The sequence below is a fragment of the Sarcophilus harrisii genome, chromosome 6 (genome assembly GCF_902635505.1).
Source record: "Sarcophilus harrisii chromosome 6, mSarHar1.11, whole genome shotgun sequence".
Classification (NCBI taxonomy): Eukaryota; Metazoa; Chordata; class Mammalia; order Dasyuromorphia; family Dasyuridae; genus Sarcophilus; species Sarcophilus harrisii.
In genome coordinates this window covers 247,023,721-247,045,679 of record NC_045431.1, presented here as the reverse complement: position 1 = coordinate 247,045,679, position 21,959 = coordinate 247,023,721, and the positions used below count along the sequence as shown (strand labels likewise).

The window sequence follows — 21,959 nt, the reverse complement described above, 5'->3', positions numbered from 1 at the left end:
CAAGTTCCAACGTGGAACCGCCAGAGAAGCCCTCGCCATTCGGGATGCACCATGCCAGGTAAGATGGAATCTCTTCTTCCCCCACCCTCATTCTGGCTTTTCCTCCCACTTTTTCCATTGAGTGGGGAGTGTATACATTTGAAAAAGGGACTTGGTTTCGCTGATTTGGTCATCCTGTGTTAGAGCAATGTCCCTCCTGTCACAGCCTTTTAACTGTAGAAGTCTCAGAATTACACTTTTGCATACTCAGGGGGCTGTCTACAAAGACTGGGGATTTTAAGATGCCATTTGGCTTGGTTTTAATGCTAGTGTCCCACTGAATGTTGTAATTGTGTAGTCTAAGTGTGATTAGTGTCCTGTATGTCTTGTATGTTATTTCCTGTTTTGTGGCTTAAGGTTAAAAAAAGGGGGGAGGGCTCCATTTGGATTATGGGAGGGAAGACTGGAGCAGACAACTTTCCTCAGGGCTATTCTTTCCAGATAGCTCCTGGTCTGTGTTAAATGTTAACTGGCTGGTGGATAGTCTTTCTGTGTTATTTTTTTTTTTGTCTGTGTTAAATGCCTGCTGTGTTCTGTGTAATTTGTTTGTCTGTTCTGTTAATTTAAGAGCTCTGTTAAATTTAAGAACAATAATCAAATTTGGGGATTGGTTATTTCAATGCTGAATTCCATCTGGAGAAAACATTTGATTAGGAATTTTAAGATGATTCTAAATTTGGGAAATGAATTGGTTATCTTTAAGCATAAGATCTTAAAGAAACAATAGCTTCTTAAAGAAGTTCTATTAACTTGCCTGAAAGGGGTCATGTGCCTCTAATTAGGTAATGTAACAAAAGCGATCTGACTTTTCTGAAAGCTTCAACTCTGGCCAAGTTGGAGCTCAGGAGGAATCCATTGGGAATAATGGCCACATGGGGCCCGAAGGAAAGAAACTATGCTGTTTCATTATTTGAAATGAGATAGGAAAAGCAGTTTTATATTATTGGGAATTTAAAACTGTTTGTTACCTATATTATAACATTGTAAATTATGCTTTAAATCCAGCTCTGCTGGACATGTGGGCTTTATGGAATTTGCCCATCCATCCACCCACTGATTTCTGCTACTTTAAATGTTGGGTGGGGTAGGGATCTTTTCATCTAGTTAGTCTGGAGTGAAGTTTAGTTCGACTTCCCTCCCCACCCCCTTGTCTCTTTGGAGGTAGAGAGCGGAGAAGGCCAATCACATGGAATTCTCTCTTCCCCCCTGCCTCTAAACTGTTCAAGACATTTTTTTTTTATCAAGTTGTAGCTACCTGGTTCTTGGTTAAAAGCAGCAAACTGATAAGGTTATGGTAAATATCTGTTTAGGATTTGTTACTGGAGGTAAAATTTCTTGGGTTTGTAGTTAATATTCACTGCATTTTTTCCTCCTGTAACTGATTTCTATAATCAGAGCAATGGTCAATAAGAAATTGTTAATTCAATTATGTCATAGCTTGCTGTTTCCAATCTGGTTATGTGTAATCATTATATCCTAAATACTTGAGCAAATAAGTATTTAATCTGGTCATCTATTGATGACTAGATATTGTGTCTGGATATTCTTGTAGCAGTCCTTGTAGACCGGTCTTTCTATCTCAGACTGTTCTAACTTTCCTTTGTTGGATTTGTTATTATTTCTAGATTTGGTCAAATTACAGATATATAGACATGCTTCTGGGACCTACATCAAGCTTTGATTGTCAGTACGCCATACTACATACACCCATCCCCCTTCCTGGACTGAGCATCTTCTGCCCATTTTCATCAAGAAGAAGTTTTTGAGAACCATCTCCCCTTTTCCTAATGTAATCTGGACTGATATGGAGGAATGGGAAAGTGGTTGACTTGTTAGAATTGTAACTGAATCACTGTGTGTTTAAGACTTGGGATGGAAATTGTTAAACTTGTGTAACTATTGCTGTTATGTTTGAGGGACTTTTAGTCTGTTATGTATATGCATATGTATATGATTTATATGTGGGATGGTTATTTGGTAATTCCTTTCCAAAAGAAAAAAAAGGGAGGAAGAAATAGGAAATTGGGGAAACTGGTATATTTTCTTAGGCACTTCTGCCCTACCCCCTATCTTACTAGTTCATATTTAATTGAAAGTCCTTTAAACAGTCCTTTTCATTTTTTAATCCTTGCTTAAATTTACTAGACTATGATTTGCTGGTTGTGCTTTAGAAATCCCTTATTCTGTTGGAATTACCCTGGTAGACTGTTTTTGGTATTTTTTTAAGAAACAACCAGAAATTGGATACCTGCTTTGAAACTGGCAGTCTCTCTTATCTGTTTCTCCACTCCTGTTACCCCAGGTCCTTAATTAATATTTCAGAGTACTTAAAAGGACCTTGTAGTTGACACTGGGCCTCTAAAGGTTTGGAGTTTGCCTGCCTTGGTCTAATTGTGCATAATCTGCTTAGAGATCTGATCCTTTCTGTAGTCCTGTTTGTTCCTCTGAGCAGGGATAGGTGGAGCTACTCTAAGCCTCACCCTTCTCCCCTGAGGTGGATTGCCCCTCTGAATGGGCGGCACAACTGCCTTGAACTCTGCTACTCTGTAAGTAGAGGCAGAGTCATGCACAAATGACCACATATGCTTCCCACCTACAGAGGATGTGACATGATTGAAATAAGGAACTTTGTGTATTGCTGATTAACTCTGGGGTTATCAGGGAGAGACTTGACCTTGCCATAAGTCCTTGCATTGTTCTAGCTTTATTTTGATTTTTATTTGGTCTATTTACTTCACATAGGGTTGTTTAAATTATGGTGCTAAGACCTTCTAGAGGAAGGTAATTCAAAGATTTGAATAGTTCCAAGAGAAAGAGTAGGGAATGTTGTGCCAAAGTTCCCTTTTAGTGTCATGAGCCAGTTTCTCCAATTGTAGTTACTCTGCCTCAGGTTATAACCTTTCCCTCTTAAATGGTTGATGAGATGAAGGTTTTATATCTTTAAGTTATAGACATTCCTTCTTAATGTTTGATAGGATAAAGGTTTATCCATTTTAGATGTCATTAGAATATCAGTAACCTCTCTCCATTGTGTCATCCTAGGGGCCTCCCCCCATTAGGTTATCCCCACCCAGGTACTTCTCCCATTATGTCTTTGTTCTTGTTATCCATAAAAGAGTCTTGCTGTCTAATGCTCAGGGCTGGACTCTTTGAGATGATAGTCTTGTCCAGCCCTGGGACCAACCATGGATCCATTGGTCCCAGTATTTCTCTCCATTTAATAAACTATTGAATTGGTCTCGAATCTCTGTCTTGCTCAGTTTCTCCGGCATTAGAGAAGAAAAAGTCAATGATACCAAAGTACAAAATAGTATTATTGCATATTCTGGAATGATGGGGATATAGTCCAAGAGGAAACACAGATGAGATTACTGCCAGAAGTATTACTCTTAAGATAAGATCTGCCCTATGTTTAATGTGTTGTGCCTGAATGGCAGAAATCCCAGGTATAATAGAGTATAGAATGTTAGAGAAGGGGGAGCACTGACCTTGGGCTTTACAGCTTTAGTGTTTTAGGGCTACAACAACCAGAGTTTTTCTAATTAGGGACATGCAAGCAATATTTAGCCTATTGATTTCCAGAGGTGGTGTGCCTACAATGAAGCTGTAAGAGAAATAGGGATGAAGTACATGGAAGTATCCATCTTCTGGTTCTTCTTAGGAAAAGTTGTGCAAGTAATGACTCTATCAGCAAACATTTGCCAAGCACTTATTATGTGGCAGGCACTGTATTAAACTCAGGAATAAAAAAAATGCAAAAGCATGATCCCTACCCTTGGAAATTCACATTCTAATGAAAGAACTTACATCTCTTTGAAATAGACACCTTCAACGGAATGATAACAGTGTTCTTGGGGACCCTCAAGATGGCAAAAATAAAGACTTTGTAAAATAACTTTTTTATGTAAAATTATCCAGCCAGATTGGGGGCACTGAAGATCGAGCAATAATCTTAACAACTAACATGAATCAGGCAAAGAGGGAGGGGATACCTTCCCCAAGCAGTTCCAAGGACACCTATTTGTGACTATGCTGCCCCATTCGATCTGCCCTCAATGTTCATTTTAAGGTGAGTAAAAAGGCTGAAAGGTGAACAGAGATACATGGCTTGACTAACTCAAAACCCTCCACCCTTTCAGGATGTCCCAGAGAAGCCAATAAATGGATCATTAAAATCACTTTGAAATCCCATAGTCAAGAGCAGTTTCGAACATGACAGGATCTAATGAAGATATGAAGACATAGACTTGATTGGAATATAAAATAGAAATGTGACTAAACACAAGTATTCTTTCTGAATCACTCCCATCCTCTTTCACTTAGAAAATATTAAACATCAAAGAAAGGTAAAAAGAGAGATTTAGGACAGAAAAAGCTATAGAGAGGCCCAGAGACATAGGGAATCTCTCCCTGAAGGGACCAACCAGATAGCTATGAATTCAGAAACATCTCCCATTTACCTGCGACTGTCCAGGGGAGCAGGACCAAGAGGACAAAGGACAAATCTTGAAGAAAGAGGCACTGCATCTCAATATCATCCCATCAGAGACACTGTAGCTGTGACTATTGACAGGTTATTTAATTTCTCTGATGTATTTTCTTCATCTGAATGCAAATGGAAATGGATTCAATAAGTTCTGAGGTTCCTTTAAACTCAGCTGAAAATCAGTGGTTCTCTTGGTCTTGACTAAAAGAGAATCCTCCTTTTCAGAGACCTGGCTATCTTGATAAGACCACCAAGCTGCCCAGGCTCTCTTGAGGCTTGGCATCTGCCAAGCTCCAGTGGAAAATGAAAGCTGAAAACTTGCGGACTGTGTACCTTGGGACCTTTGTCCCTCAACCAGAGTCATTTACTTATCATAAAGCTTCAGTGCAAGTTATCTTTTCTCAATAGAAAATCCATGCTGTGTTTTTCCTACTTAGCCAATTTTAGGGATCAATTAATATTACTTTAGAGATGCCCTTAGAAGTCCCCCACTTCAATCCTCAGTTATAAAATATTCTACCTGATGTTGTCAAGACAGCACTTTGAACACTTGAAAGCCCATTAAACAACTTGATTATTGTTGTACCCAAATCAAGTGGCAGCTCTGTTCCTGATCTGGACTTTGTCACCATACTCAGCTCAACTCTGGAAGAGATTACATTGCCTGGGCTCACCTAACACAGCAATATTCCTCTGCCAAGCCAGCCCCCTCTCCTACAAGTAAATTGTGCCTGTAGCCTCCATTTTGGGGAGAGACTCACTCTTACTCGCCTTTCCCTTTTCAACTTGGATTCTGACTTTTCAAATATTGACAACAATCTCAGGTACTGACAACTCCCCTCATTTTTGGTGGCTTATCTCTGTCCTTAGAACATAACGCTTTGAGGACTATGACTTTTTTGTTTATATTTGTAGGCCCAGTGCTTAGAACAGTGACTGGAACACTTTTGTTGCTGTTGTTCAGTCATTTTAGTCATATCCGATTTTTCATGACCCATTTAGGGTTTTCTTGGCAAAGGTATGGAGTGGAACGCCATTTTTCCATTTCATTTTATAGATAAGGAATTGAAGCAAACAAGATCTGGCTAGTAAATATCTGAGGCTACTGAAACTATGTTCCCCTTTAGGGACACAACCTAAAGGATGAGGTTACATGGCTACCCAGGCTACCTGGTTTGGAAAGGCCATTGTGTCTTCAAAAAAAGCCACTTTCATGCCTTGGAATTTCTCTTTCCTGAAACTCTTGTCTGATTTATTGGAAAAGGAAAGTGAAAGAGTTCAACTATAACCTTACATGATAATGGAGCCTCTTTTAAAAGAACTTATAATTACATTAACAGTGAAAAGCAAGGTGGATAGTAGATAGAACCCTAGGTCCTGAGTCAGGAAGAGCTGAATGTGAATCTGATCTTAGACACTTACCAGTTGTGTGACCTTGGACAAGTCACTTTTCCCCTGTTTCCCTCACCTTCCTCAAATGTAAAAGGAGGATAATATCATCCACCTCTTGGGATTGTTGTGAAGATCAAATAAAATAATATTTATAAAGGAATGATATTTCTGAATGAAATAATATTGATAATATGCCATATACTATATATTTTGTAACCTTTGTTCTTATTTTTTCTCAATCAGGAATTATATTTTGTCAGGAGAAAAGTCCATGCTATGCATTCTCTCTTTAGCCAATTTCATATATCGTGGATTTTCAGAATTCCAAAAGCCCATGTTAAACCACATCAACACCTGCCCCAATTTTCAGGGGATCTCTATTAACTCTAGGGTGAAATGTAAACTCTTTATTCTGACATCTAAAGGACTGAACTTCTTAGATCCAATGTCTTTGATTGTTATTTTAAATATGATTCTCCTCTGTACATATCAACATATATTTGTGCATATATGTATATATATGTATATGTGTGCATAAACACACATATTTGTCTATATAAATTTAGATGGATTATTTGTACATATGTTTTCATTCTACGTGTACATTATATGTATTTTGTGTGTACACATTTACACATAATATATATATCCATATATACATTTATATAAAGTGATAGAGATATATGTAATGTATATTATATTTTTTCACTTGACCTGAAATTTTATTTGTATAAGGGACTGTAGGATTTTGAGGGAGAAATGTGTTATACTCACCAGGAGAAATCATCTAATGGAAATTAGAAATACTGCACAGGTAATCAACCCCCCCAACAATCTTACGATGACCCTCTGGCCCAACTTCTCCACATTGGGGATTAACAGGAAATGTGTCCAACCAGGAGAACTTCAAACTCACCCAGCTGTTGTCAGAGTTAAATGACTCTGTCCGCTTTGATGCTCCCTCTATTATACTCCATTGTATGTGATAGTAAGGCATTTTAAAACATTCTAATAAAAAAAATTATTTCATTAGCTAGTCTTCTGCTGCCCCTGCTGAGCCTACATGGAGCATCACTATGTGATATCTCTGTATATCTCGGTATATAACTAACTTTTGCTCTTTTTCCAGCTCCATTTCAGAAAAGACATCAAAGGTGACATTCCAGCTCGGGCCTGGCCTCTACCTGGCCACCTCAGTGATCGGTCTTTGTATGAGACAGACTAGGCAAACTCTTCTGAGTAGACAGGACTGTTTGAAGGCCTACCTTCAGTTTACTGCACAAAGAGAGAAAGAGGGTTTCAAGAGAAAGAAGCAGATGAAGAAGGTGAAATAGGCAGAAAAATCTACCAAAAAACATGACTATCAGGGAAAAGAAGAAGGTATTGGACACTGCTATTGTTCATCTGCAAATCAGTGTTTCAGCCATTCAAAACCAAAGGGTGAAAAGAAGTCCAGGATGCTAATGTGGACAGACAGAAAGATTCTCAGCCTAGGAACTAGACCTTAAGCAAGAAAAAGCTTCAAAAGCAAAGAAACCAGAGAAAGAATATTAAATTACAATACCCAAAAGGATGCTCTTCAGAATGGACCACACTCCTCATGTGCTGATATATACACAGACTCTGACAATAAAACCTTTTGAGATAACTGGAGTTTATTTTCTTACCTCTATTCCTTTGCTATACCATCTCCTACCATTTGCCAGACAATGAAAACCAATCTCACAGGGTCCACCAAACACCCTGATGCTACCTGCTGACTGCCCCAAATCTCCCAAAATGGAGCCCTGTGTGGTTCTTTTCTCTCCATGGTATCTTCAAATACAAAGAAACCAAAACAAAAAAGATGTAATTGATTCCATGCTACTTATTCCACTGTTGTAAAGGGAGTAATATGAAATAATCATTATTGATTTCATTTTGACATTCAAAAACTTCCCTTATTAACATCTGTCTTACCATATATAATCAAAAGGTAAATGCAAGTATTTATCTTCTCATATAGATTTCAATATAATAAAAAATTTATGACTTCATCATCTTACCATAACTTCATAATACCAATGGTAATTATAGGCCTTCTGTGTCTTAGTAGATCGATGAATAAAATATATTCCATAAACACACACATATTTACCTATATATTCCATTTTAAAAAATACTCTACTTGGATAACTTCTGACTGTGCGTATCCAAACTTTGTTGTTACTGATTATTAATCATGTCCAACTCTTTGTGACCTCGTGGATCAACTGTCCATTGGATTTCTTGGCAAAAATACTAAAATGGTTTGTCATTTTTCTCCAACTTTATGCAGGCAGGATTTAAGTGACTTGTACAGAGACACACACCTAGTAGGTGTCTGAGATCAGATTTTAACTCAGATGTTCCCAACTTCAAGTCAAGGGCTTGATTCACTGTCCCATCTAATTGCTCTTATCTTCAAACTTAGCTAAATCGATATTCAGGTGACAATCCACAACTGGACATATCTTGTACTTCACTGGCTCAGTCTTTGAGAACCCAGCTTCTCCTCTAGTCACAATGACATGTAGATGGCATATGAATAAAAAGCATAAAGAACCAATTCAATGTCTAAACTTTGTTAATTCTCATTTTAGAGTAATGTTTAAAATATTTGTTAATATATGAATTCAGACCTAGAATGTTTCAGCTAAGTTCATATAGAGAAATTGTAAGAGTTGGGGTTATCCTGTATGAAATACAGATATTGTTGATTCTTCTCCACTGGAAGAAGCCATATTCTCAGTAGCAAGTATACCTTTCCATAGGGAGCCACTGCAAAAAACATATAATCAGTCTCAATATTTAAAGGCCCTTTGTGAACTTGGAATGAATTATTTTTACCTAACCCAAAGCCAATTTTAAGATCAAAGAATCTAGATCTGGAAGCCAATAATGAAAGGTAAATCTTATACAAGGTTAAATATCAGTGAATTTTGTTAGCTTACTTATATCTTCTTTGTCAATTCTATGGATTGTTTGATTCCTCTGTTTCCCTGACTTGAAACCATATACATAGGCATTAAGGGCAATTCCTAGTTATACTTTAACCATCTTTTGGTTCCTAGGTATAATAATCTTTTCTGAGTCTAAGTTGTAAACACCATTATTTCTTGGACCTTTGGATTCTCTCCAACAGTAGCAATGCTTTCCATAGTGTTCTCTCCTTTAGCATTTGTCTCAGTGAGAGATTAATTTTATTAGGACAGAATATGCAAGTGGAGTCATTTCTAGTTAACTTGCCCAAATTCCCCTTGTCACCAGATTTTTTTAGATAATGTTTAGTGCTGTAATCAAGGCAATTATAAGTAATATAGGAAATAGTAGTCCACTAATGAGAATCATAGAGGGAAATGTTGTTCCTGCATGAGTGCTGTGCACATTTGATCTCAGTGCTGGGCTTTGCCAATAAGCTTAGAGATGGCGGCTTCCAACAAGGAAGAACTAAAACTTTTTCCATCCATTTGAGGAAGGAGGAAAGGACAAGCTGTGTCCACATCCAAAGTGACATCCGCTGCAAAGAAATGTATACATTCAATCCCAGGGGTTGAAACAAGAGCCTACAGCTATGCCCTCTCACTTCAACTTGCCCTCCCTGTGATATACTTTATGTAATGAAACTTCATTTCTTGATGATTCCCTAGAACTTATTTCCCAGCTGCTATTGCAAATCACCTCCATGTTCAAAGCCCCAAACTCTCCTCCAGAGATACCCATGTAAACACTGAGCCAATGCCTTCCCCCTAATTTTGTTGAAAAATACAAGATCATCTTGGCAAACATCTTTCACTTTCCCTTTTTTCTTGGACATATTTTTGTCTTTTCACATGCCCTGTCTCCATTTTCCCTATCTCAGAAGGATGTCTGTTTTCCATCTTTACCTCCACTGCCCCCATTACCACCAAACACACACACATACACACACAAGCAAATACAAATAATTAGCTTTAAGGTACAAAGTACCTTACAAATAGTATGTCATTTTACTTATACAACAAAATTGTAAGGTTGTTGCTATATTATTCCCATTTGCAACTGAGGAAACTGAGGTAAATTAGTTAATTGACTTGTCTCTGGTAACATATCATTATCTGAAACCAATTTTGAACTAAGTCTTGCTGAGTCCAGTGTGTCCCTGTGCTGCTGAATCTATTTTGTTTCCATTATAGTATAGTTACACTTCCTTGAAATCATGCCTCCATACACTTTCTAGGTTAGAGTTGTGAAGGAACAGTTAGAAAGGTAAGAGAAAAACAATAAGGGAAAAGGGCTGTCAAATAATAGTATATTGCTACAAAGTCCAAGAGAAAAGAGTTTCAAGAAGGGAAATTTAAGATAGGAGAAAACAAAATAAATAATTCTTTGAAAACCTTAACATTCTATTTAAATATGAATTATTTTTCACAGAATCAGAAAAATCTCAGTAAGAAGAACTTAAGGCCTTTCAACCCAATGTGCAATTGAAAGAGAACCACTCTAAATAAGAATATTTAGTAAGTTGTTAATCAGTCAATTAACAAACATGAATTAAATGCTTACTTTGAGCCAAACTATACTAAGTACTAATTTAAATCAAGTTACAACCATTTATTAATCATCTCCTATAAATAAGTTAGTATGCTAAGCTCTGAAGATACAAAAATAGAGAATGAAACAAAGACTTCAATTTAGGGATTAATAGGACATAGATTTTAGTTAGAAAGGATCTGAAAAGCCAACTTATTCCTCAGGCGCTCCCCCCCCCCAAAACACACACACACACACACACACACATATACTTTTTACACATGAGACAACCAAGGCCTGAGAGTTTGAATGACTTTCACAAAAGCTGGTTAAATGACAGAGGGAGAATTGTAGCCCATACCCTTGGCCCTAAAATCAACACTCTTCCCTCCACCACTTTGTCTTCACTTCAGACCATCCTTTTGCCTTATAGCTGTCTCTAATTGTCAAGTTTTTCTTTACTTCTTACTTGTTTGATCCATTTTTCTTCCATCTGCTTTCTGGGTCCAAGCAGAATAATTATAACCCCGATTTCAAATGGCAACTTTTCAAATACTTGAACAACTTAAATATGTTCATTTATATAAACAATCACAGCTAGGATTTTATGTAGCACCTGATATTTGAAAGCCTTTCTGTGTTTTATAATTATTATCTCATTTCATCCTCACAACAACCTTGAAAGGCAGAAAATCCCCATTCTGATCTCCATTCTACAATTGAGAAAAATGAGGTAAAGTAAAGCTAAATGACTTGCCCACTAGTGTCTAAGAGTGGATTTGAACTTAGAGCCTCTTGACTCTACATCCAATATCATATTCTGTGTGCCACCAAGCTTCCCCAACATGTCCAGCTTAAATATCCAGTTTCTTAATCAGGTTCTCACTTGGCATCAATTTAGGGCCTTTAACGACCCTGATTTCCCTTTCCTGGATTCTCAACTTTATAAATGTCCTTCCTAATGTATAGCACCCAAAACTAATACTTCTGATGTAGGCTGACCAGAGCAATGTACAGTGAAACTATCATCTATCTAGTCTTGGCTATTATTAAGTTTCTTTCAATGAGTATTTGGAAGGTATTAGATTTCTTTTCTGTCATCCAAAACTGTTGAATTAAATGGAGCTTGCAGTCCAAGATAATCTCAGACCTAGTTCAAAGACATTTTGTGCTACCCTCTGATTTTCCATTTTGCATCTCTGCCAAATTTAGTTTCCTCTCTGGTGGTCACCAAAGATGTTTCTCTTTATTCCAATCCACTGATACTGCTGCCACCACAACCATTCTGCCATACACTTTTACTACTTCTCACAGACTTTGATAGTTAAAACTCACAATGTCACTTATTCAAAGAAAGGAATATCAAAAGGTAATCAGAGTTAGCTAAAGTTCACCTGGTTGTGTTTCCACTGCATTGGTTGCCATATAGGGTGCCTTAACACCAGCATAGGATGGGATTTTAGGAGTCAAATGGGGAATATAGGACTTTGTCCTCTCCCCACCTCATTCTAGAATGACATTTAATCATTTGCTAAATTATAGTCAAGAGGGAGTAAACAGGAAGCTGCATCCCCTTTAAAAGTCCCTGAATCCTCAGTCATCAGTCATTTGTGACTTAAAGTCGAGGCTTCAAATTCTCTCATGGTTGATTAAAATAAAAGCAGGTAAAGAATATTTGCACATGCTGCAAAGAATGGTCTTTATGTGTTACAAATTATGTTAGTGGGATTGCTTTTACTTATAATCAAGTAATTGTGAGTTCATTTTTATTTTTGTGCTTTTGGGATTCTCTCCATTCACCATACCTACAGTTTATACTTGCTATTTCAACCCACATAAATAAGTCATTATTTCCCTTGTATGCAAGTACAATAATTCCCAGTTCAGGTTTGAAGGGAGGGGTAACAAATGAAAGTAGAAATTACAAGGTGAAATCAAACTCACTAGCAAATTTATTATAAAATTGTCAGATTCATACTTTGGTATATCAATAAGACCAGTCATATAAATTCAGTTATTGTTTACTTTGAGAAAATTAGGAACAAATAAGTGACATTTTTCAATCAGGATTGAAAAACAAAATCTTGGATACCAGATCTAGCAGTGTTGAGCAGATGTAATCCCGGGCTATGTCTGTGGGTAAGGCTAAGTGACCACATGTTCTCATGGTGAGTGTGTTGCCAGAAGGAACAAGAACATTTTCAGGACAGCAAGATTGAAGATCCGAACTGTGGCTTAGAAGAGGTAAGGAGTGCCTGAGATTTAGACTCCAGACAGAATTCAGGAAATAATAGTAATGAGGACTTAAGGTCTGAAACAATACTTCAGACCTTAACAATTTAGGATTAGATCCTGGTAACAATAAAAAGACATTAAAATAAAACAAAACAAAAATAAAAATGAGTAAGCAAAGGAAAACAGCCTGGCTATAAGTAGTTATGTGTAAAAGATGATTTGAGTTCATATTCAGAGAAAGATAATGAGGATAAAAAATTTAAGCCACCCAAACCCAAAGAGTAATGTCAAATGCTCACAAGTCTAAAAAGAGTCAATGGGAGAACTTAAAAAGGAATTCAAAAATCAAATAACAGAGACCAAGAAAAGAATAAGGGGGGAAGCAATCCATGAAAATTATAAAAAGATAATAAATCAATTGGAAAAAGAGATCAAAAGTCTTAGGGAAGAAAATAATACCTTGAAGGCTAGAAGTGGGCAAGAAAAATTAAATGGTATTATTAAGACATCAAGAAATAATAAACCTAGAAAAAAAGAAGAGAATCTAAAATGCCCTTTAGAAAAATAACTGATATTAAGAATAGCTTGAAGATATACAATAGGAATTCTTATATTCTGATTACATGAAAGTTATGATAAAATAGAATTTTGATATCATGTTACAAGAAATTATTAAGGGAAATTCCTCTGAAATTCTGGAACAAGAGGGTAAGAGAGAAATAGAAAAATAAATGTATTATTCATCACCTCAAAAAGAGCCCAGAAAGAAAAATTACAGGAATGTCATATCCAAGTTTCAAAATTCCCAGATTAAGGAGAAAATATTTTAAGCAACAAGAAAAAATACAATGTAAATACTGCAGAGATATAGTCAGGGTTTCACAAGACCTGGCAACTTTTACACTTAAAACCAGAGGTCTTAGAACATTCTATTTCAAAGAGTAAAAGAATTGGAGTGGCAACCAAGAATAAGTTACCTGGCAAATTGAGTTTAATCTGAATAAAAAATTAAAGGAACATTTCAATGAACTTAGAGACCAAACTCAATGAAAAATTAAAAATAAAAGATCCAAAAGAAGCATAAGTAAAACATTAAATATTAATTACAAAGCACTCATTTACATCACACTGTTCACTTATTATATATGGAAATGTTATTGGTATTCATAAAACTGTCTCCATTATTAGGGTAGATTGAAAGAAGGGTTGGGGGTGAATTATGTAACTTGAGGTGTTTTTTAATCAGATATTAAAAGATTAAAAGGAGCATTATCTCATAAAATGGAGTGTGAAAAGAAATACTGATACAAATGAAGTAGATGGGGGTGGAGGACTGGTAATTTTGGAACCTTACTCTCATCAGATTTTGATTGAAAAGGAAAGAACATGTAAATCTCAAAGAGTGTTAAAGTCTTCTAAATTTGTAGAGAGATGAGAGGCCAGGGGGACAGGATATGGAGGGCAATTTTCAAATGTGAATTCAGATTTAGGAAGATGAAGAAGAGGAGAAGAAACGAACCATTAGAGTGTAATGGGCTGAAGCTGAGCAGATGCACTGAGGTCTGCTCCGAGCACTTATGGCTAATTAGTAATTGGACAATACTTTATTAATATATACATGGAGAAAGAATGGCCCCGCCCACTCTCTGTGCAAGTTTTGATGTGTTGTATAGGAAATGACATAGAGACAATTTGGTGGGTGGAGTGAGAGAGGCAGAGGCACTGTTGGCCAGATTCATGTCACAGTTGCTTCATTTCGTATAGCCATTCCCCTTCACCTCCACAAAGAATAAAGATCAAGGATTTTCGCTTATCCTGACTCCAGCTGATTTTAAAATACCCTGGGTGCTAAATGCAGTCATCACATTTGGTGCCCATGATGGAACCAAGAACTGGGCAAGAAAAATTGAATGGTATTATTAAGACATCAAGAAATAATAAAGAACTCTCTGATGACCAGGAAATTAGATGACTATTTTAAGAGACAAACAGGGAACTTACTTTGTTAAGGGCTAAACTAGTAACATTTTCTTGGCTGAAATGGGGCAGATATTGGGAAAAGATTCCCCCCCCCCAACCCCACCCCAAAGGAAATCTGCAGGAAGCATACTCTGACTGTTAAAGAGACAGGGCTTATTTATGACTTGGGAGCAGATTGATGAATTCCTGGATACAGTAGAACGAACGTCCCTTTGGTTCTTCAATGAACAAGAGATATGTTTAGATAATTGGAAGCTTGTAAGAGATCAATTATGTGAATATTATAATGATAATGGTTTTGAGTCAATTTCCAAAGAAACATTATATATATATACACAACATAATACAATTAGCCTTAAAAAATCCTGCAAGTTATAGAAAAAAGAAAAGTTTTCAGAACAGCCAGATGAGAAAGTGTGAGGACAAAGAGAACAAAGACAAAGAACAGTTTAATGACCATAACCCCACAGGGCATGGAGATTTAAGTGAGGTTCAAGGGTGTGGTGGTGACTTTCCATCCCACCAGGAAGCTTCAACCCAGCCTCTGGAGCAGATAATTGACTCTCCTCCATCAACTCCACCTTCAGGGATGGAGGGAGGAAGAAGAGTAGGAGGGGCAGTGACACCACCAGCACCTCCCCCTCAGCAACCAATGCCACCTATGAGTAGATTGCAAAAGGCACTACTGAAAGCCACTGAGGAAGGGGAAAATGTAACCGAATTAAAACTACAAATTTATCCTGTGATTCAACAGTTTAACTCTTCAAGTCAAGAAAGTAGAATATTCGCTCCTTTTGATATAGAAATCCTCAAAGATCTAAAAAAAGGCTGGCACTCTTTATGGGGCTACATCAGCTTATGTTAAGATGTTATTACAGAATTTGGCTTATGAAGTCTTAACCCCTAGTGATTGGAAATCTATTGCAAGGCTATACTTAAAATCTGGACAAAACTACTTGTGGCTTTCTGAATATAGTGAGCTCTGTAGGATACAAGCCCAACAAAATAGTCAAAGTGGAGTTCAAACTCCAATCATCTTTGACCAACTAACAGGTGTAGGTTCTTATGCAAACATGGCAGTACAGCTTAATTACTCCATAACAGCATATGAGCAAATTGTTGCTGCTAATATCAAAGCATGGGATTCTCTCCACAATAAAAATGACAAGAGTGAGGCCTTCACAAAAATAACACAAGGGCCAAATGAATCCTTTGCTGATTTTGTGGGACTTTTGCAGACAGCTATTATACAAACCAATGGTGAAAATGCAGTAACAGACATTTTGATAAGGCAACTTGCTGAAGAAAATGCTAATGAGGTTTGTAGAAGAATTGTACTAGGACTGCGCAAGGATGCTCCTTTAGAGGAGATCATAAGTTGCTGTGTCACAGTGGGCACAAATGCTTTTTATAGCCAGGCTATGATGCAGATTTTCCAAGATCCCAACATGGGAAGACAGGGTCCCTTTTGTCAAGGGACTTCCAAGGATACTCATCAATGCTTTCAATATGGTAAAGTAAGACATCTGAAAGCTCAATGCTGCTATAGAGACAGAGTGAAAAAACAGAATGGGAGAACAAGACCCAATACCCCATGTCCAAAACACAACAGAGGCTTCCATTGGGTCTCAGAATGTAGACTGATTCAGGGAAACGGATGAGGGGCCCAGCCCCAGGGCCCAAGACAAAAAATACTTGGGGCATGATGGCAGCCAATGCTACACCCAGAAAGTGCCTAGAAGTCCAGTACCCAGAAATGACCAATCAGCCAGGAAGCCATCTGATGGAACAAAGGGATTACAATTGGGGAGAATAGAGTTGTATGCAGCTGGAACAACTGAGATACCCCCTAGAGAAGTGAAATCTGTTCCTCTCCAGCCTATGGATCCCTTGCTCCAGGCACAGTAGGCTTGACCATTTCACCTCCTGAGAGTTCGTACAAAACAGTATCTATCCACACACTGATGTGGGAAACTGGATAATGTGTAGATAATATCCCAGTCACTAATACAGGGAGACAATGTGTGACTGATCACCCAGGAGAAGTAATAGCATCAAGTTTACTCATACAGACTCCTAAAAAGCAATCTGGTGATTGTCGCCCAGATTCTGACTCCAAGCAACAAAAATCCAGGAATATAGTGGACAACAGCTATGACAGCTGACCGACCTATGCTCATGATCTATATAAATGGCCTACCATTAGGATTGGTAGACACAGGTGCAGTTCGTACAGTCATTAGAGGTGCCAATTGGCCCGGTCACTGTCCAAAGATTAAAGCAGACACTTACATGTCTGGCATAGGAGGATCAATAGCAGCTGAAGTTAGTGCTACCCCTTTGAGATGGACTTTTGAAGCAAAACAGGAGTTTTTACTCCTTTTATAGTTGAAAAAATCCCCATCAATCTGTACAAAAGAGATGTTTTACAACAATTAGGGTTAAAAATTAGTACATTGGTTTTTTAGGCAGGGCTGCTGTTGAAGGCTTGCCAACACTTTCACCTGTTCCTATCCAATGGAAAACTGATACACCAATATGGATAGAACAGTGGCCCTTAGGTAGTGATAAAATTCAGGCCTTATTAGATATAATACAGGAGCAACTTGACCAAGGACACTTACCACCTTCTCTAAGTCCTTGGAATTCCCCAGTATTTGTTGTAAAAAAGAAATCTGGAAAATGGAGAATGTTGACTGCTTTCAGAAAGGCAAATGAACAGATGGAAACTATGGGAACTCTTCAACCTGGACTTCCATCTCCTACTCAATTGCCTAGAGAATGGACTCTTTGGGTTATAGACATTAAAAATTGTTTCTATTCTATCCCTCTGGATAAGGAGGAGGCAAAAAGATTTGCCTTTTCAGTGACCAGCGTTAACTTAGCTGAGCCTTATAAAAGATATGAATGGACAGTTTTGCCACAGTTCAGCCACAGGACTGAAAAACAGCCCTACTATGTGTCAAATGTTTGTTGCTGTTGCTCTTACTTCAATAAGAAAAGCATTTCCAAAAGTTATGTTATTACATTACATGGATGATATATTGGGATGTGCACCTGAGGAACAAATGTTAGAAGCATGTCTACAAAAGACCATAGAAACGCTAAGGAAGTACAAATTGTACATAGCTCCAGAAAAAATTCAAAGACATGCTCCTTTTCAATATTTAGGATATGAAGTATACCCTAAGGTTTTTACAGTACAAAAACTGTCCTCAAGAACAGAGAAGCTAAACACCTTAAATGACTTTCAAAAGTTAGTAGGAGATATTCAATGGATGCAACCAGTGTCAGGCTAGACTACCTATCAATTGTGTTATATGACATTATAAAGGGAGACACTGCTTTAAATTCATCACATCAGCTTGCAAAAGAAGCTCTAAAGGCTTTGAGTGAAGTTGAACGGCTTTATCCAATGTGGTTGAAAGAGTCACTCAAAAACCCTTGGAAATATCAGTTTTGCGACACAAGAGGCACCCACAGCAGTCCTTCATCAAGGAGACAATATGATAGAGTGGGTGAACCTCCTGGCACAACCAGAACAAAGCCTAATTCCTTACCCAGTGCTTGTGGCTAGAATTTTATGAAAGGCCATGAAGCGAGCAGTACAATTATCTGGGACAAGACCTGACAAGATATATACCTTTTATACCAATACACAAATTAATGTGTGCTGTGAGACCATCCCAGAGTGGCAAATTTTATTAGCCATGGCTCCAAATTTGACACACAGGTCTCCATTAAAGATAACCAGACTATTACATAATTGGTGATGGATTATTGAAGAAAAGGTTTCTAAAGTTCCTCTTAAAGGACCAACAATCTTTACAGATGCATCCAAACATAATATTTGTGCTGTATACTCTCGTAACTTAACTATAAAGAGAGTAGTCAGAATTCCTTTTCAGTCCACTCAGCAGAATGAATTGTATACGATCATTCTAACTCTTACTTATTATCCAGGAGACATAAATATAATATCTGATTCGGCCTATTCAGTAGGTGTGGTACAAAGAATTGCCACAGCCCAAATAAAATTTGTAGCCTCTAATATATACACCTAACCCTAACTCCTTGAAAGCTAGAATTGGGCAGGAAAAATTGAATAATATTATTAAGACATCAAGAAATAATACAAGTAGAAAAAAGAAGAGAATCTCAAATGCCCTTTAGAAAAATAACTGATATTGAGAATAGTTTGAGCATATGCAATATAAATTCTTATGTTCAGATTACCTGAAAATTACAAGAAATTATTAAGGGAAATTCCTCTGAAATTCTATAGTACCTAAAAGGATGCTCTTCAGAATGGACCACACTCTTCCTCATTTGCCCTGACAATAAAACCTTTTGAGATAACTGGAGTTTCTCTTTTCTTACCTCTATTTCTTTTCTACACCATCTCCTACCACTTGCCAGACAATGAAACCCAGTCCCACAGAGTCCACCAAACACCCTGATGCTACCTGCTGACTGCCCCAAATCTCCCACAATGGAGCCCTCTGTGGTTCTTTTCTCTCCATGGTATCTTCAAATACAAAGAAACCCAAACCAAAAAGATGTAATTGATTCCATGCTACTTATCCCACTGTTGGAAAGTGATTAATATGAAATAATCATTATTGATTTCATTTTAACATTCAAAAACTTTTCTTTCTAATATCTGTCTTACCATATATCATCAAAAGGTAATTGCAAAGTGTTTATCGTCATACAGGTTTCAATATATAAAAAAAAATTGTGACTTCATATTCTTACCATGGCTTCATAATAACAATGGAAATTATAGGCCTTCTGGGTCTTAGTAGATGGATGAATAAAATATATTCCATAAACATACACACACACATACACATACACACACACACACACACACACACACACACATGCCATTTTAAAAAATATTCTACCTGGATAAGCTTCTGACTGCATATCCAAAGTTTGTTTTTACTGGTTTTTAATCATGTCCAACTCTTTGTGACCACCTGGATCAACTGTCCATTGGATTTCTTGGCAAAAATAACTAAAATGATTTGTCATTTTTTTCTCCAACTTTATGCAGGCAGGATTTAAGTGACTTGTACAGAGACACACACCTAGTAGGTGTCTGAGATCAGATTTTAACTCAGATGTTCCCGACTTCAGGTAAAGTGCTCGACTTACTGTCCCATCTAATTGCTCTTATCTTCAAACTTAGTTAAATTGAACTTCAGGTTCCAATCCACCTGGACACATGTTGTATTTCATTGGCTTAGTCTTTGAGAACTCAGCTTCTCCTCTAGTCACAATAGCGTGGAGATGGCATATAAATAAATAGCACAAAGAACCAATACTTAAACTTTGTTAATTGTCATTTTTAGAGCAAAGTTAAAAATATTTGTTAATATATGAATTCAGACCTAGAATGTTTCACCCAAGTTCATATAGAGAAATTGTAAGAGTTGGGGTTATCCTGTATGAAATACAGATATTATTGATTTTTCCCCACTGGAAGAAGCCATATTCTCAGTAGCAAGTATACATTTCCATAGGGCACCACTGCAAAAAGCATATAATCAATCTCAGTATTTAAAGCGCTTTGTGAACTTTGAATAAATTATTTTTACCCATCCCAAAGCCAATTATAAGATCAGAGAATCTTAACAATCTAAATCTGGAAAGTGGCCTCACAGGCCATTTAGTCCAAATCTCTCAATTACAGATGAATAAAACAAGTTCCAATTTTTTAGTCTCTCTGTCTCAATTTTCTCATTTATCTAAAAAACATATTGATATTTACTGAAAATTAAAAGCTGCCTGTTAGTTGAATTGTTATGAAAATCTAATGAGGAAAGCTTTAATTCAAGAATTTCAAAAAGTTAAAAATTTGGTATAAATATAAAAGATAGAGGAGAAGGTAAAATAAGGAAAATGAGAAAGCAGTGAAGGAAGAGAAGGAAGAAGAAGGAAAAAAAGGAAAATGAGAAAAATACTAGCACTGGATAAAATGAGCTAGTCATTGGATATCTAGAGAACATTTAGAGATCATGCAAAAGTACTATTCAGTACAAAGCCTATGTTTGACAAAACCACAGTCAATCAGTACATAAGCATTTATTAAGTACTCATTGTATAAAATATTGTGATAAGTGCCGGGTAAGAACGCTCAAAAAAAAAATCTGTCTCTATCCTAAATTTTCCATTGGTGAAGAAACTGTATAAATAACCATGTACATACAAGATATTATACAGAGTAGATGGAAGGTGTTGAAAACAGGGAAGCATTAACAATAGGCCAGTCAGACAAATGGTAAGAAGATGAAGAGAGTAAAGAAGAAAATTCCATATATATATATATATATATATATATATATATATATATATATAACTTCCACTGTAAATCAGCTGTCTTGCCTTGTTTCAATTCTGCAAAGGATGCTCCAACAATGGGAACTTCCTACTGTTGTATCTCTTTTACCCCTGATTTCTGGTTCCTTTTGTGTGTTGTTTTCCTCTTTAGATTGGAAGTTCCTTGAGAGCAAAAACTGATTTTCTTTTTTAGCAATTGTACTCCCAGTAATTAGTAATTTCTCACATATAAGAGTCACTAAATAAATGTTTAGATGGAATTGGTTTGTATTTGAGAACATATAGTCTTGGGGAACAGAATGATGACTGATGAGGACTGAGGAGTGATCAGATGGATAGGAGATTGGAAGGGACAATGTCATGAAATGCCAGTAAGAACACAGCATCCAGAATGAGGCAACAATTAACCATAGCAAAGTCTGCAGAGAGGACAAGGAGGGTGAGGATGGAGAAAAGGCCATTAGAATAAATGGCTAACAATAAATTTGATAACCTAAACGAAATGGATAACTACCTCCAAAAATATAGGCTTCCCAGATTATCAGAGGAGGAAGTAAATTGCTTAAATAGTCCCATTTCAGAAAAAGAAATAGAACAAGCTATTAATCAAGTCCCTAAAAAAAAAATCCCCAGGACCAGATGGATTGACATGTGAATTCTACCAAACATTTAAAGAACAATTGCCCCAATGCTATATAAATTATTCGATAAAATAGAGGATGAAGGAGTCCTATCAAATTCCTTTTATGACACAGATATGGTACTGATACCTAAAGCAGATAGGTTGAAAACAGAGAAAGAAAACTATAGACCAATCTCCCTAATGAATATTGATGCTAAAATCTTAAATAAAATATTAGCAAAAAGATTACAGAAAATCATCCCCAGCATAATTCACCATGATCAAGTAGGATTTATACCAGGAATGCAGGGCTGGTTCAATATTAGG

General features: G+C 36.9%; 1 protein-coding gene across 1 annotated transcript in view; it reads right to left on the bottom strand.

Moving 5' to 3' along the window:
• The window catches only part of LOC105751056 (butyrophilin-like protein 9), a 29,810-nt gene extending 24,994 nt beyond the window's left edge, over positions 1–4,816 (bottom strand). Inside the window, exon 1 of the mRNA XM_031941295.1 lies at positions 4,500–4,816. Coding sequence (XP_031797155.1) covers positions 4,500–4,566 — 67 coding nt within the window. The 5' untranslated portion in view covers positions 4,567–4,816. The remainder of the gene's footprint in view (positions 1–4,499) is intronic.
• Positions 4,817–21,959: the final 17,143 nt, after the last annotated feature.